Source organism: Pristiophorus japonicus, chromosome 16 (genome assembly GCF_044704955.1).
Source record: "Pristiophorus japonicus isolate sPriJap1 chromosome 16, sPriJap1.hap1, whole genome shotgun sequence".
NCBI classification, from domain to species: domain Eukaryota; kingdom Metazoa; phylum Chordata; class Chondrichthyes; family Pristiophoridae; genus Pristiophorus; species Pristiophorus japonicus.
The window spans coordinates 130,489,700-130,507,103 of record NC_091992.1 but is presented as its reverse complement, the minus strand read 5'-3'; the positions used below and the strand labels follow the sequence as shown (position 1 = coordinate 130,507,103).

At 44.5% G+C, this 17,404-nt stretch overlaps 1 protein-coding gene across 4 annotated transcripts in view; it reads right to left on the bottom strand.

The window, feature by feature from the left end:
• helz (helicase with zinc finger) overlaps positions 1-17,404 on the bottom strand; it is a 295,601-nt gene that overhangs the window by 184,060 nt on the left and 94,137 nt on the right. For all 4 annotated transcript variants that reach the window (XM_070857885.1, XM_070857888.1, XM_070857887.1 and 1 more), the window contains exon 11: positions 6,118-6,385. In XM_070857885.1, the coding sequence (XP_070713986.1) occupies positions 6,118-6,385 (268 nt within the window). The remainder of the gene's footprint in view (positions 1-6,117; positions 6,386-17,404) is intronic.

Here is a 17,404-nt window from a genome sequence, read left to right as displayed (position 1 = left end):
ATAAGAACATAACAATTAGGAACAGGAGTAGGCCATCTAGCCCCTCAAGCCTGCTCCGCCACTCAACAAGATCATGGCTGATCTGGCCGTTGACTCAGCTCCACTTACCCGCCCGCTCCCCATAACCCTTAATTCCCTTATTGGTTAAAAATCTATCGATCTGTGATTTGAATACATTCAATGAGCTAGCCTCAACTGCTTTCCTGGCAGAGAATTCCACAGATTCACAACCCTCTGGGAGAAGAAATTCCTTCTCAACTCAATTTTAAATTGGCTCCCCCGTATTTTGAGGCTGTGCCCCCTAGTTCTAGTCTCCCCAACCAGTGGAAACAACCTCTCTGCCTCTATCTTGTCTATCCCTTTCATTATTTTAAATGTTTCTATAAGATCACCCCTCATCCTTTTGAACTCCAACAAGTAAAGACCCAGTCTACTCAATCTATCATCATAAGGTAACCCCCTCATCTCCGGAATCAGCCTAGTGAATCGTCTCTGTACCTCCTCCAAAGCTAGTATATCCTTCCTTAAGTAAGGTGACCAAAACTGCTTATATTCAATAGAATTTAGAAGAGTGAGAGGGGATCTCATAGAAACTTACAAGATTCTGACGGGATTGCACAGGTTAGATGGTCGCAATTTTGGGGGGAGTCCAGAACCAGGGGTCACAGTCTAAGGATAAGGGGTAAGCCATTTAGGACAGAGATGAGAAGAAACTTCACTCAGAGAATTGTGAACCTGTGGAATTTTCTACCATAGAAAGTTGTTGAGGCCAGATATATTCAAAAGGGAGTTAGATGTGGCCCTTAAGGCTAAAGGGATCAAGAGGTATGGAGAGAAAGCAGGAATGTGGTACTGAGGTTGAATGATCAGTCATGATCATATTGAATGGTGGTGCAGGCTCGAAGGGCTAAATGGCCTACTCCTACACCTATTTTCTATGTTTCTATATTTAGATCACTTCTAACTATTCTCACCTTCACTCCAACCTTCCAACAATCTTTGCAACCAGGTTGTCTCTCAGCATTCTGTTGCAAAACCCTGACTACCTTCACAGATTTTTCCATTTCAAACAAACTGACTGCCTCGTAACAATGTTTCCATTAAAAAAAACCCTGACAACCTGCTTCCACGGTCTATCTCTCGCTGTGCACAGCTGCCAAGGGGATCAAAGACTTTAACACACGTGTCGAGACAGTCTAATGAATTGCTCATTATTTACAGTCTATGGGGAAACATTAATGGTGGCTCATTAACATCGAAACTACCTATATCAGAAGCCTCTTTTTTAAAAACTTGCTTAGCTTTTAAAAAAAAAATGAAAAGTAACACATTTTCCAACATCCATCTGAAGCATGGCAGACATTAAAATCAGAAACTTGCAGTGGAGGCAAAAGGAAGGCACTCTAAGTCCGATAGTCCCTTCGCGCAACATATCGGAAAACCAAATGTAATGCATCATCCTGGACAAAGTTTTAAAGAGCATGAAAGACAGCTTCCCTGATTTCAGAGTTGGACGATCAGCTGACCATACAGACCAACAATCCCGGGTTCAAATCCCAATCTATGCCGAGTTTGCTGAACTCACCCCTGTGCTCGCTGACCTACCTTGGCTCCTGATTCAGCAACGCCTTGATTTTAAAACGCTCATCCTTGTTTTCAAATTCCTCCATGGACTTGCCCCTTTCTATCTCTGCCCCTCCCTCCAGCCTAATAGCTTCCCCCACCCCCTCGATATATCTGCACTCCTCTAATTCTGGCCTCTTGAGTATCCCTGATCTTAATCACTCAACGACTGCCGGCCTTGCCTTCAGCTGTCTTAAGTCCCATGGTCTGGAATTCCCTTCCTGAACCTCTCCGCCTCTTTTATCTTTTAGGACACTACTTAAAATCTATCACTTCCTGTCCTAATTTCTCCTGATGTGGCTCGGTGTCAAATCTTGTTTTATAACACCCATGTGAAGCGACTTCAAACATTTTACTACATTAAAGGAGCTATATAAATGTAAGTTGTTATTATGGGCACTGCAAATGGTCTCAGCATCTCTGGGAGAGGGGTGGAAAGCAAGAGAAAGCAAAGCAAAGGGGGTCAGATGTCTAGTGACCACTGCTGGAAGTGAGTATGAGTGGATACTGGTGAGAGCAGGATATGCTTAGCTGTGACACCCAAATGTTCAAAGAGTTTACTGACAGGTGAGACTTGCGCGTTAAGACACCAGAGGGCCTGGTACCCATAGAGCAACAGGCCAGCAAATCAACACCTTACAATCAGAGACATTTACAGCACAGGAGGCCGCCATTTCGGCCCACTGCGTCTGTGCCGGCCGACAAAGCTAGCCAGCCTAATCCCACTTTCCAGCTCTCGGTCCGACTTCAAGTGCACATCCAAGTACTTTTTAAATGTGGTGAGGGTTTCTGCCTCTACCACCCTTTCAGGCAGTGAGTTCCAGACCCTCACCGCCCTCTGGGTGAAGAAACCTCCCCTCAAAACCTCTCTAACCCTTCTACCAATTAATAAATCTATACCCCCTGGTTGTTGACCGCCTCTGCTAAGGGAAATAGGTCCATCCTAACCACACTGTCTCGGCCCCTCATAATTTTATACACCTCAATAAGGTCTACCCTCAGCCTCCTCTGTTCCAAAGAAAACAACCCCAGCCTATCCAATCTTTCCTCAGTTAAAATTCTCCAGTCCAGGCAACATCCTGGTAAATTTTCTCTCTACCCTCTCTAGTGCGATCACATCGTTCCTGTAACGTGGTGACCAGAACTGCGCGCAGTACCTTCTGAGGAGGAGACTGCACTGGCAGAAAAATAGGCGGAAAAAAAAGGGGAAAAAAATTGGATCAAGCCCTAGTTTTTATTCAAGTAGCTGAATATATAACATGCCATCTAATCATTATAATAAGTAGAGTGTACAATCACATAGGAATGGACAGAAGACTAGTGCAATCCATTTAGGCGCTTCCAAATAAATTTATATCACGAATTTAAATGAAATGTGTAGATTAGTGTACAAGCTTAATTCACTGAAAGCAATGTCACCATCAGGAAATACTACAAGAATTAAGATGCATATGATTGAGATTGCAAACCGATTGAATATATGAGAGCTGCATTTTTTTTGCAGTATCAAAATAAGTTACATTTTTAAAACTAAATGAGTGACAGTCACCCACGGTATTAAAAGAGATGGCGGAAGTTATAGCAGATGCATTCGTTATAATCTACCAAAATTCTCTGGACTCTGGGGAGGTACCAGCGGATTGGAAAGCAGCTAATGTAACGCCTCTGTTTAAAAAGGGGGGCAGACAAAAGGCAGGTAACTATAGGCCGGGGAAAATGCTTGAAGCTATCATTAAGGAAGAAATAGCGGGACATCTAGATAGGAATAGTGCAATCAAGCAGACGCAACATGGATTCATGAAGGGGAAATCATGTTTAACTAATTTACTGGAATACTTTGAGGATATAACGAGCATGGTGGATAGAGGTGTACCGATGGATGTGGTGTATTTAGATTTCCAAAAGGCATTCGATAAGGTACCACACAAAAGGTTACTGCAGAAGATAAAGGTACGCGGAGTCAGAGGAAATGTATTAGCATGGATAGAGAATTGGCTGGCTAACAGAAAGCAGAGAGTCGGGATAAATGGGTCCTTTTCGGGTTGGAAATCGGTGGTTAGTGGTGTGCCACAGGGATCGGTGCTGAGACCACAACTGTTTACAATATACATAGATGACCTGGAAAAGGGGACAGAGTGTAGTGTAACAAAATTTGCAGATGACACAAAGATTAGTGGGAAAGTGGCTTGTGTAGAGGACACAGAGAGGCTGCAAAGAGATTTAGACAGGTTAAGCGAATGGGCTAAGGTTTGGCAGATGGAATACAATGTCGGAAAATGTGAGGTCATCCACCTTGGAAAAAACAGTAAAAGGGAATATTATTTGAATGGGGAGAAATTACAATATGCTGAGGTGCAGAGGGACCTGGGGGTCCTTGTGCATGAATCCCAAAAAGTTAGTTTGCAGGTGCAGCAGGTAATCAGGAAGGCGAATGGAATGTTAGCCTTCATTGCGAGAGGGATGGAGTACAAAAGCAGGGAGGTCCTGCTGCAACTGTATAGGGTATTAGTGAGGCTGCACCTGGAGTACTGCGTGCAGTTTTGGTCACCTTACTTCAGGAAGGATATACTAGCTTTGGAGTGGGTACAGAGACGATTCACTAGGCTGATTCCGGAGATGAGGGGGTTATCTTATGATGATAGATTGAGTAGACTGGGTCTTTACTCGTTGGAGTTCAGAAGGATGAGGGGTGATCTTATAGAAACACTTAAAATAATGAAAGGGATAGACAAGATAGAGGCAAAGAGGTTGTTTCCACTGGTCGGGGAGACTAGAACTCGGGGGACTGCCTCAAAATACGGGGGAGCCAATTTAAAACCGAGTTGAGAAGGAATTTCTTCTCCCAGAGGGTTGTGAATCGATGGAATTCTCTGCCCAAGGAAGCAGTTGAGGCTAGCTCATTGAATGTATTCAAGTCACAGATAGATAGATTTTTAACCAATAAGGGAATTAAGGGTTACGGGGAGCGGGCGGGTAAGTGGAGCTGAGTCCACGGCCAGATCAGCCATGATCTTGTTGAATGGCGGAGCAGGCTCGAGGGGCTAGATGGCCTACTCCTGTTCCTAATTCTTATGTTCTTATGCTCTTAATGAGCAACATTTGACAGTTCTGTGTGCACAAAATTGCAAAAATGCTTGTTAAAGCAATATACATTAAATTTGAATTGCGTGCAGGAGAATCATTACTATTCTGTTCCTACGGTTAATAGATTTTTTTAAAATACTGGCTCTTCTACAGCTTTTCTTAAGTGAAAGATGGAGTACTCCTAATTTAAAAGGCCACTGCAGCTGTTCTTACTGTGGTCCCAGGGTTCCCTTTACTTACAGACTGGTTCTAATTCCACACAGAGCATCTCGTAGGGATCAATATGATAGGCTCACCATTGTGCCTAACTTACAGGTAGCACCAGACCAAATGCTCCATCTGGTGGAAGCACTGCTGTCACATACATTTTTTTAAAACGATAAAAAGCTACAAACAATACTCTCTGGAGGAATTAGGACGAACAGATGAAATTATCAACTGGTGTCTCAAGGTACGGTTCAAAATTCATGCACTGGCAGCTTGATGAACTCAAACTTAAATCGTATGGTTCCTTCCCTTTATGTTAAACCTCCGTGCTACCCGACTCCCATCAACCACCCCAAAAAAAGAATTAGGCCACCTCGGGTCTGAGCATATGAATAAGGAGTGCACTTCATTCAGAAATTTACCCCAATGACCCAGGGTAAATGTACCCAGGTATACAGATCAGCAAGTCCTGGGTTCCATCCCCCATGCTCTACAGAGTTGGCCAATGAGGAATGGGAACGGCGGCTAACCCCTTCCTTGCCCGCCCCCTCACCCACCGAGCTCAAAAGTACAAAAGCCAATTGATGCATCATTACTGCCAGCCTGACTAAAATTAGCCAAGTCAGCAGAGATCAGTGACTGAAGCCGAGACCTCCCTATCTAATATATATAGATGGGCCTTGTTGAATAGATCCATGTGTCGATAGATGCTGCAACAGGACTTTAGCATAACTTCACTACATCAGTGAACAGCTAAGTAGCGATAAAGAATTAACAAACTAAAATCAATGTGCTCCATGCGAAAATAAGTTAGTCTCGAACAGAGAATCAATCATCCCTGATCACGGGTTACTTTGTGCCAGTGACAATTCAGTGCTTATGGAATTACACAGTGAAAAAGAAAAGCTCTGTATTGATCAAGGGGCTTAACTTGTAAAGTTTGGAAAAATTAAGATGCCTTTCTACAAGTGCCTTAAGTTGAAAAGTACATGTCCCGAAATAAATGGAATGACAACAATTTGATTCTGCAATGCAGCAAGGATTAAGGTTCGAACCTTGGGTGTTCATCACACAGGATATGCTCAGCAAAAGCTACACACAAATTATTTTAAATACACAAATCTATTGAGACACAAGTTATTGAGAGGATTAATACTGCTGAAACAATGAAATGCACATTATTATTGATTACACTGCACTTACTTGCTGACTTCCTTATACTGTGCTATTTCTTCAATGTATAGTAGGTCATGTAACCGGGACTGATAATTAGATTTGGTCAATGATTTGTCAAGCACGGATTGTGTGAAGAGCTGGTCTGCAGACAAAGGAATCTGGTACCGGGTCAGGAGACTTTTCTCCAAGTCAGTAGTTTCATTTGGCTCAAACTCTACGATGGTTTTACAGGTGGAATCCCATCGTTTCGCTGTGGTCAGAAGTTGTTGCCTTGCCTGCATCAGGTGTTCCAAATCTGTAAATTAAATTTACAATAAAATGAAAGCATTTACTTTTACTGAAAATGTTTACACAGCCTTTTTAACGCAACGTCTTTTCTTAACCTCTTAGAACACAAGAAGGTAGATTAGCAAATCTACAGAGGCACTTATCGCTCCAACAAGAACAAGTGGATGCTCACATTCAGCCAGATCCAGTTGTCACAGAGCCAGCTGTCTGTCAGTTCTCCAATAGCTTGGGGCGATCTCAGTAATAACAAGTTAACCTGACAGTGCCGTCGACAGTCTATTATATTCAGTCAGGTTTACATTACAAGATGACATGCAGACCATGTGCTTCTAACAGTGCTCCCACTCACTTCTCCCACAGGAATACAAAAATTGCTAGAGGAAAAAAGACCATGGTCCATCGAGTTCACCTTCCACCATCCTGGTAGCTGCTTGATGCAACGATAATGTAGTTGTTGACTAATCATAGCAATTAATTGGTCGACAGCAGACCTAGATACATAAGCAAGGAAATCCCCAGTGGTGGAAAGCTTTGGAAGCATAGGTACATAATCACCTGTTCCTCCCAAGCATACTGTACTCAATATATCTTGTGTCACTCATACACTACCACAAAATATTATTTTGTGAAATAAACCTAATTTGCATTTGAATGTATCAATACTATCTGCTTCTACTGTCTCCCTAGGGAGCCTCTTCTATAGATCAACCACTCGCTCACTGAAATGATGTCTCTGCAGATTAGATTGCAATTTACCCCTTTCAAGTGCAGGCTGTGACCTCTGGTTCTACTGTTCTGGACAAGGTGAGGCCAAAGGTCACGGTCTACTTTATCCAGCAATCACTTCACCTCTCAACCTTCTCTTTTCCAGTGAAAGCATGCCCGTTTTACATAATCACTGCTCATAATCCAATCCCTTTATCCCCTCATCCATTCTGGCTGCTCTCTGCTATATCCTTTTTGCACTGTGGTGACCAGAACCATACGTAGCATTCTACGTGCAGTTGCAGGAATACCTCACCATTTTGGCTCAATTTGGACCGTTTAATACATTACATCTGCTTTACTCACTGCAACCGAGCATTGTTGCGATAACTTACATGTATTCTCAATCAGAACCCTCTTATTTTCCATGCACTTTATTTTCTTTCCATTTAAATAAGAGTCCCTTCCTGGATTTTTTTTGTCTCAATGTGACACTTTACATGTTTCTAAATTAAATTTCAACTGCCACTCATCTTCCCAATTCTCAAATTTATTCAAATCCTTCTGCAGCATGTCCTATTCAGCTTTGGTGTCCACCACCTTCATTAGCTTTGCATCATTTGTAAATTTAGCCATTGGGCTTGTGACTCCTGGCACCAGATCGTTTAAGAAGATATTAAACAAAAGAGATCCCAACACAGACCCCCGTGGGACTCCATTTGTAATGTTCAATGCCCATACAACCACCCTCTGAGTTCCAACAGTCAACCAAATACATATCCATTGGAAATTATTTCCACTCATTCATGTTTTTATATTTAGTACCAGCCTTTCCAGGGGAGTTGCATCAAAGGCCTTTCTAAAATCCAAGTGCACCACATCCACTGCCTTACCTCTATTGAGCTCCTTTATCATGCCCTCAAAGGGAACCAGAAAGTTAGATTGGCAAGAACTCCCCTTTCACAAACCCATAATTGACTATCTTTTATGATGTTACTTCTAGCTAGATGTTCCATGATCTTATCTTTAATAACATAGCAAGGAAATCCCCAGAGGTGGAAAGCTTTGGAAGCACTGATACATAATCCCAAGCATACTATACTCAGTATATCTTGTGTTGCTCATTCACTACCACAAAATATTATTTTGTGAAAGAACTCTAATTTGCATTTGAATGAATCAATACTAATTGCTTCCACCGTCTCCTGTGGGATCCTCTTCGACAGATCAACCACTCGCTCACTGAAACATAACTTTACCCACAATGGATGTCAAGCTCACTGGTCTGTAGGTTCTTGGGTCACTTTTGCTGCCTTTTTTTTAAAAAAGATAGTAGTGACAATTTGCTTTCTCCAAACCACAGGCACCTCTCCAGTGTTCAGTGATTGCTGGAGGACTGGTGCTGGAGTCCCTGCAATTCCCTCGGATGCATTCTATCCAGCCCGAGATTTATTTACCTTATGGTTGCACAGCTGTTTGGCAGCCACTCTGGTAGTAACATGAATAGCAACGCAACTTACTTCTGCAACACTCTTTGCAGATCAAGTACGTTACCCGTCTACTCCTTGGTAAAAACGAAGGCAAAAAACTGATTTAGCAGTTTCTCAGCCAGTTGTCACTTAGTGGCCCCATCGCTTATCTATTTCCTCTTAATAAAGTAAACAAAAACATATTATCTTTCACTTCTCTCGCCATATTCAATTCAAAATGTTTATTTGCCACTTTGATGCCCTTTTCACACTCCAGGCATGTCTTTTGGTGTTGAATCCATCTTAATTCTGTGCCATTTTCTTTCATGATCTTAATTTCTTTCTTTTCTTCTTTATAAGTTGCTTGGTGGTCCCGTTAAACCAGGCAGGAGTGCCTTTAAGCATGGTACCTTTGCTTGCATGGGTACATGTTGGTCCATTGCATTCAGAAGCACCTCCGTGAAGGAACTCCAAAGCTTCCCCACTCTCCAAGCCATAGTCAAATTTTCATCTCATCAAGCTATCACTTCCTCCCATCTCCAGCACCATGCCCCCCTGTATCTTGCTGCACTCAACACGACTCCTCAGCCTACTTCATCTCCCAGGGTCATATCCCTCAAGACCACAATCTCCCATGTAGCTCCCTTGGTATTCCCTGGCAGTTCTATCATAGCATCCATTCATGGCTTTCCCCGGAGCAGCAACTCCAAGTGCATCACCTGTTCCCAATGACTCCTCAGAAGTTAATCTCTTTAACACGCGGCCCCAATTCTCTGCGTCGCTCCCTTTCAAAATCACAATCACTCACCCTCCTTAAACATCACCACCCTCTCCAAGTACTTCCCATCTCTAACCTTCATTTCCTCCCCAAGGTCCTTGAAGGTCCTCTGGGGAGGTACCAGCGGATTGGAAAGCAGCTAATATAACGCCTCTGTTTTAAAAAAGGGGGCAGACAAAAGGCAGGTAACTATAGGCCAGTTAGTTTAATATCTGTAGTGAGGAAAATGCTTGAAGCTATCATAAAGGAAGAAATAGCGGGACATCTAGATAGGAATTGTGCAATCAAGCAGACGCAACATGGATTCATGAAGGGGAAATCATGTTTAACTAATTTACTGGAATTCTTTGAATATTTAACGAGCATGGTGGAGAGAGGTGTACCGATGGATGTGGTGTATTTAGATTTCCAAAAGGCATTCGATAAGGTGCCACACAAAAGGTTACTGCAGAAGATAAAGGTACGCGGAGTCAGAGGAAATGTATTAGCATGGATCGAGAATTGGCTGGCTCACAGAAAGCAGAGAGTCGGGATAAATGGGTCCTTTTCGGGTTGGAAATCGGTGGTTAGTGGTGTGCCACAGGGATCGGTGCTGGGACCACAACTGTTTACAATATACAATATACATAGATGACCTGGAAGAGGGGACAGAGTGTAGTGTAACAAAATTTTCAGATGACACAAAGATTAGTGGGAAAGCGGCTTGTGTAGAGGACACAGAGAGGCTGAAAGAGATTTAGATAGGTTAAGCGAATGGGCTAAGGTTTGGCAGATGGAATGCAATGTCGGAAAATGTGAGGTCATCCACCTTGGAAAAAAAACAGTAAAAGGAAATATTATTTGAATGGGGAGAAATTACAACATGCTGCGGTGCAGAGGGACCTGGGGGTCCTTGTGCCTGAATCCCAAAAAGTTAGTTTGCAGGTGCAGCAGGTAATCAGGAAGGCGAATGGAATGTTGGCCTTCATTGCGAGAGGGATGGAGTACAAAAGCAGGGAAGTCCTGCTGCAACTGTACAGGGAGCTGAGTCCACGGCCAGATCAGCCATGATCTTGTTGAATGGCGGAGCAGGCTCAAGGGGCTAGATGGCCTTCTCCTGTTCCTAATTCTTATGTTCTTATGTGCCCTCGCTTCCCAGCTCCATACCTATTCCTTGTAAAACACCGATATCAAATCCAATCAATCTCGCTTCCATCATATCAACAACTTGGGAAAAGTCACAAATGACACATTCGGTGATCATGGTACACTATCCCTCAATGTTTTTCTGGACCTCTCTGCAGCATTTGATATGGTTAACCTCCATCACTTCTCCTCTAGCGTCAGCTGCTTTGGACTGCCCTCAAGATGGTTTTGCTCCTTCCAGTCCTCCGTAAACCTGAGCTCATCCAAAACTCTGCTGCCCATATCCTAACTCACACCAAGTCCCGTTCTCGCCCATCACCTCTGCCGTGGCCCCCCCCCCACCCCCCCTCCTCCTCCTCCCCTCCATGTGCTCGCTGACCTGAATTGGGTCCTGATCCGGCACAGCTCGATTTTAAAATTCTCATTCTCGTTTTCAAATCCCTCCGTGGCCTCGCTCCTCCCCATCACTCCAGTCCTACAACCCTCCGAAATCTCTGTGCTCCTCCAATTCTGGCCTCTCGCACATCCCTGACTCACATCGCTCCACCATTGGCAGCCGTACTTTCAGCTGCTTAACCCCCAAGCTCCGGAACTCCCTCCCTAAACCTCTCCGCTTCTCTCTCCTCCTTTGAAACGCTTCCTTAAAGCTAACTCTTTGGCCAAGCTGTTCTAATGTCTCCTTATGTGGCCTGGTGGCAAATCTTGCCGACAAGGCTTGTGTGAAGCACCTTGGGATGTGTTACTATGTTAAAGGCGCAATATAAACACAAGTTGTCCAAATGCAGCAAGTACTGCCCCAGCAACGGCTTCTCTTGCTACCACCATACCTGTGGGGTCCTCCATGAATCTATCCTTGGGCCCTTACTCAGTAACATCATCTGTAGGCAAGGGGCGGTGAGTTCCCAAATGTTGGCTGATGGTACCCAGTTCTACCTCTCCAGCATTCTCATCACCGTGATCATCTCTGTCCCGGCAGATTGCCTGCTTACCAGACAGAAATATCTCCAACTGAACATCAAAAGGCCAGAGCCATTGCTTTCAGTTCCTGCCATAAACCTCACGCTTTCCATTAAATTCTCACTGATTCTATTACCCTCCTCGGTTGCCACCAACTCAACAACTTGCACCTTTAATGTAGAAAAACCATGGCCTTCGACAATCAGACACAAATCAATGCTGAGCCAGAGAAAGAGATAGGAGAGTTGACTAAAATCAAAGCCGAACCAGACTGCAAAAATTGTGGCATCGACCAAGAGCTGTGCTTGAAACCCATCCTATCCATCATCAGGTCTGGTGTCACATTTTGGGATATTTACAATCGATATTTTCTCAGGTTCGGCGGCAGTAACCAATCCAGTGAGTGGACTTCATTGACCTATGATCCAGAATGCATCTTGCTACTGCCCAATATCTCGGTAAACGATTAGGACACCCAAGGATCTCAACAGAGAACCCTTGCTCTGTACACCTGCTACCAGAATAGTTCACTTGCTACACCATGGCTCTCCTCTTTTTAAAAAGCAAAGTGAGTACACACTTCATCAGACTTAGACTCAGACTCTACACCAACAATGACTTTAAATAAAACAGGTAAATCAGCAGTATACAACAACAACTTGTATTTATATAGCGCCTTTAACGAAGTAAAACGTCCCCAGGCACTTCTCGGGAGTGTTACAAGAAAAAAGTTTGACACCGAGCCACATAAGAATAAATTACGGCAGACTTGGTTAAAGAGGTATAAAAACATAACATAAGAACATAAGAATTAGGAACAGGAGTAGGCCATCTAGCCGCTCGAGCCTGCTCCGCCATTCAACAAGATCATGGCTGATCTGGCCGTGGACTCAGCTCCACTTACCCGCCCGCTCCCCGTAACCCTTAATGGTTAAAAATCTATCTATCTGTGATTTGAATACATTCAATGAGCTAGCCTCAACTGCTTCCTTGGGCAGAGAATTCCACAGATTCACAACCCTCTGGGAGAAGAAATTACTTCTCAACTTGGTTTTACATTGGCTCCCTTGTATTTTGAGGCTGTGCCCCCTAGTTCTAGTCTCCCCGACCAGTGGAAACAACCTCTCTGCCTCTATCTTGTCTATCCCTTTCATTATTTTAAATGTTTCCATAAGATCACCCCCTCATCCTTCTGAACTCCAACGAGTAAAGACCCAGTCTACTCAATCTATCATCATAAGGTAACCCTCTCATCTCCGGAATCAGCCTAGTGAATTGTCTCTGTACCCACTCCAAAGCTAGTATATCCTTCCTTAAGTAAGGTAACCAAAACTGCACACGGTACTCCAGGTGTGGCCTCACCAATACCCTGTACAGTTGCAGCAGGACGTCCCTGCTTTTGTACTCCATCCCTCTCGCAATGAAGGCCAACATTCCATTCGCCTTCCTGATTACCTGTTGCACCTGCAAACTAACTTTTTGGGATTCATGCACAAGGACCCCCAGGTCCCTCTGCACCGCAGCATGTTGTAATTTCTCCCCATTCAAATAATATTCACTGTTACTGTTGTTTTTTTCCAAGGTGGATGACCTCACATTTTCCGACATTGTATTCCATCTGCCAAACCTTAGCCCATTCGCTTAACCTATCTAAATCTCTTTGCAGCCTCTCTGTGTCCTCTACACAACCCGCTTTCCCACTAATCTTTGTGTCATCTGCAAATTTTGTTACACTACACTCTGCCCCTTCCTCCAGGTCATCTATGTATATTGTAAACAGTTGTGGTTCCAGCACCGATCCCTGTGGCACACCACTAACCACCGATTTCCAACACGAAAAGGACCCATTTATCCCAACTCTCTGCTTTCTGTTAGCCAGCCAATTCTCGATCCATGCTAATACATTTCCTCTGACTCCGCGTACCTTTTTCTTCTGCAGTAACCTTTTGTGTGGCACCTTATCGAATGCCTTTTGGAAATCTAAATACACCACATCCATCGGTACACCTCTATCCACCATGCTCGTTATATCCTCAAAGTATTCCAGTAAATTAGTTAAACATGATTTCCCCTTCATGTTTTAAGGAGCGTCTTAAAGGAGGAGAGAGAGGTAGAGATGCAGAGAGGTTTAGGGAGGGAGTTTCAGAGCTTAGTGCCTGGGCAGAAGGCGCAGCCACCAATGTTGAGCGATTAGAATCAGGGATGCTCAAGAGGGCAGAATTTGAGGAGCGCAGATATGTCTGGGGGGGGGGGGGGGGGGGTTGTGGTGCTAAAGGAGATTACAGAGATAAGGAGGGGCGAGTCCATGGAGGGATTTATAAACAAGAATATCGATAATTGGAGGCCCATTGCAATCGGGCCTATCATCGTGAAGACTCTCTGAAGCTGTGGAACTCAACCCACGGCAGAAAGGTTTCATAGCAGCTACCCCTGGATGCAATGAAAACACTGCCATCCTCCAAAACATAATAAAGGGAGCCAAGAGTATAAAGTTGCTACAAATTGTGGTCTGCTCTAGATATTCTATCCAGTTCAATATCACTGGTCTCTCCCTTTAGTAGAGCAGGAGTTTAACTTCATTGCTCAATATCTAATCACATGAACTAGGCTAATAACAATAAATCCCCTTGTTAAATGTACCAGATACTGTAAATTTGCATGTGTTGCCATGAGTGCTTCTCTAAACTTCCAAAAGCTAGACTGATTCACATTTTGATGAGACAAGGCTAAACATAAATCAACAAACTGGTTTATTCTGCAAGGGTTTAAGTGAACGAATAGGGAAAGATCTGCAGTAAACCTCACTCCACCTCAACTTGATTCTGATTCACTCCATATCAAAAAATAAAATGTCAAATTGTTCTTGTTCGGTGATGCAGAACCTGTACAAGACATTAGGTAGGCCATAGATGGAGGACGATGCGCTATTTTGGGCACCCTCCATATAGAAAGGACGTTGGAGACAAGGAAAAGGTGAGGCGCAGATTTACTAGGATGATACCAGGGATGAGAAGATATGTATACCATGGAAAACTCTTTTCTTTGAGACAAGATAAAGCAGAAAAGGAGCGATCGGGGCCGGAGGAGCGGCGGGAGATCGGGGCCGGAGGAGCGGCGGGAGATCGGGGCCGGAGGAGCGGCGGGAGATCGGGGCCGGAGGAGCGGCGGGAGATCGGGGCCGGAGGAGCGGCGGGAGATCGGGGCCGGAGGAGCGGCGGGAGATCGGGGCCGGAGGAGCGGCGGGAGATCGGGGCCGGAGGAGCGGCGGGAGATCGGGGCCGGAGGAGCGGCAAATGTTTTTGTGGTGGAGGTGCAGCGAATGAGGGTACGGGGCCCAGAAGAGACGAGGGCCCACGGGCAGCACGGACCTGCCCACACTGCGATATGTGTGCACACTAGTTCCGTGCAGCAGAGCACATCTCCAGTTGTCCTGGTTAACCCTGGTCACTGGATAAAGGCCTAGCTCTGTCAAGCCCGTGTGGTGGCTGATGTGCAACGGCCACCACATGTTAAAAAAAATTCACGCACAGGCATCTTCCACCCCTTTAATTGGAGTTCAGGACTGGAACATCGGGTCCTTCAATGAAACATCTGTGAACTCGTGTGGAAGCAAGTTATCCTCGTTCGAGGAACTGCCTATGATAATGATGAGATTTAACATTTTGAAAAAGCTGGAGAGGGTAAATAGTAAAAGATTATTTCCACTGGCTGGTAAATCATGAGCGAGAGATATATATTTAGGATTAATACTAGAAGCAGAACATTGCGGTGAAAGCAATGTTTTCATGCAAAGGGTTATTAGAATATGGAGTGCAGTATCACAGTACCTGTCTGTCGCCCTGCAGTCTTCTGCTATCTCACTAACAACCCGATACAATCATAACATTTAAACGGGAAAGAAATCAGCAGTTGTAAAAAATATAAAAGGAGATAGGAAAAGCAGGAAACAGGGCCGGGGTATAGGAACAGAGCAAGAAAATGGGAAATACAGAGTAGATAGCTGCATTGGCACAGCATACTGAGCTGAAAGGTTTCTTTGTATCATGAGATATCTTTGATTCTATACATCCAAAAAAGTGATAATTAACTTGCACAGAACATAATATAAGAAATAGGAGCAGAAGTAGGCCATATGGCCACCACTCCGCCATTCAATGAGATCATGGCTGATCTTCTACTTCAACTCCACTTGCCTGCACTATCTCCATATCTTTTGATTCCTTTAATATCCAAAAATCTATCTATCTCTGTCTTGAATATACTAAACAACTGAGCCTCCACAGCCCTCTGGGGTAGAAAATTCCAAAGATTCAGAACCCTTTGAGTGAAGAAATTTCTCCTTACCTCAGGCCTAAATGGCCAACCCCTTATTCTGAGACTGTGACCCCTGGTTCTAGACTCCCCAGGCAGGGGTAACATCCTCCCTGCATCTACCCTATCAAGCCCTGTAAGAATTTTGTAAGTTTCAATGAGATCACCTCGCATTCTTCTAACCTCTAGAGAATATAGGCCTAATCTACTCAATCTCTCCTCATAGGACAATCCCCTCATCCCAGGAATCAGTCTGGTGAACCTTTGTTGCACTCCCTCGAACCCTTCGATTAGATTTCAGTCTGTAACTCACTCCCGGGTATCTGTTATTCTATATATAAACTTCTCTCAAACCCTTCGATTAGATTCCAGCCTGTAACTCACTCCCAGGTATCTGTTATTCTATATATAAACCCCTCGAACCCTTCGATTAGATTCCAGCCTGTAACTCACTCCCAGGTATCTGTTATTCTATATATAAACCCCCCCAAACCCCTTGATTAGATTCCAGCCTGTAACTCACTCCTGGGTATAGAAACATAGAAAATAGTAGTAGGCCATTCGGCCCTGCGAGTCTGCACCGCCATTCAATATGATCATGGCTGATCCTCTATCTCAACACCATATTCCCGCTTTTTCCCCATACCCTTTGATATCTTTTATGTCTCGAAATCTATCTATCTCCCTCTTAAATATATTCAGTGACTTGGCCTCCACAGCCTTCTGTGGTAGAGAATTCCACAGGTTCACCACCCTGAGTGAAGAAATTTCTCCTCATCTCTGTCCTAAATTTCCTACCCCGTATCCTGAGACTGTGACCCCTTGTTCTAGATTTCCCAGCTAGGGGAAACATCCTCCCCGTATCTAGTCTATCCAGAATTTTAAACGTTTCAATGAGATACCCTCTCATTCTTCTAAACTCTAGTGAATACAGGCCTAGTTGACCCAATCTCTCCTCATACGACAGTCCTGCCATCCCAGGAATCAGTCTGGTGAATCTTCACTGCACTCCCTCTATGGCAAGTATATCCTCTCTTGGGTAAGGAGACCAAAACTGTACACAGTACTCCAGGTGTGGTCTCACCAAGGCCCTACATAATTGCAGACGGAGTATGGTGACGAACCTTTGGGGGCAGCCGAAATGGAGGAGGACGCGCCATAGACCCTCGCGGTTGACAGTATCAAAGTCCTTTGTAAGGTCGAAGGCGGCCATGTATAAGGGCTGGCGCTGCTCTCTGCATTTTTCCCGTAGCTGTCGCACAGCGAAAATCATGTCCGTTGTGCCCTGTAGGGGACGAAATCCGCACCGTGACTTGGGGAGGAGCTCCTCGACCACGGGAAGAAGACGGTTGAGGTGGACTCTAGCGACAACTTTCCCAGTGGCTGATAGCAGGGAGATTCCTCTGTAGTTGCTGCAGTCAGACTTGTCCCCTTTTTAAAGATGGTCACGATTACTGCATCTCTGAGATTCCCCTGCATGCTCTCCTCCCTCCAAATGAGAGAGATGAATGTATTCGCTCCATCCTTACCAACGGATCCATCACAGACCCAATCCACGTCTGGACCTGGGTCATCGCCCCAACCCTCTTCTCAATCTTTCTCGTTGCCACGCTCCACCTCACAGTCAACAAGCTCCCCGCTGGAGTGGAACTAAACTACAGAACCAGTGGGAACCTGTTCA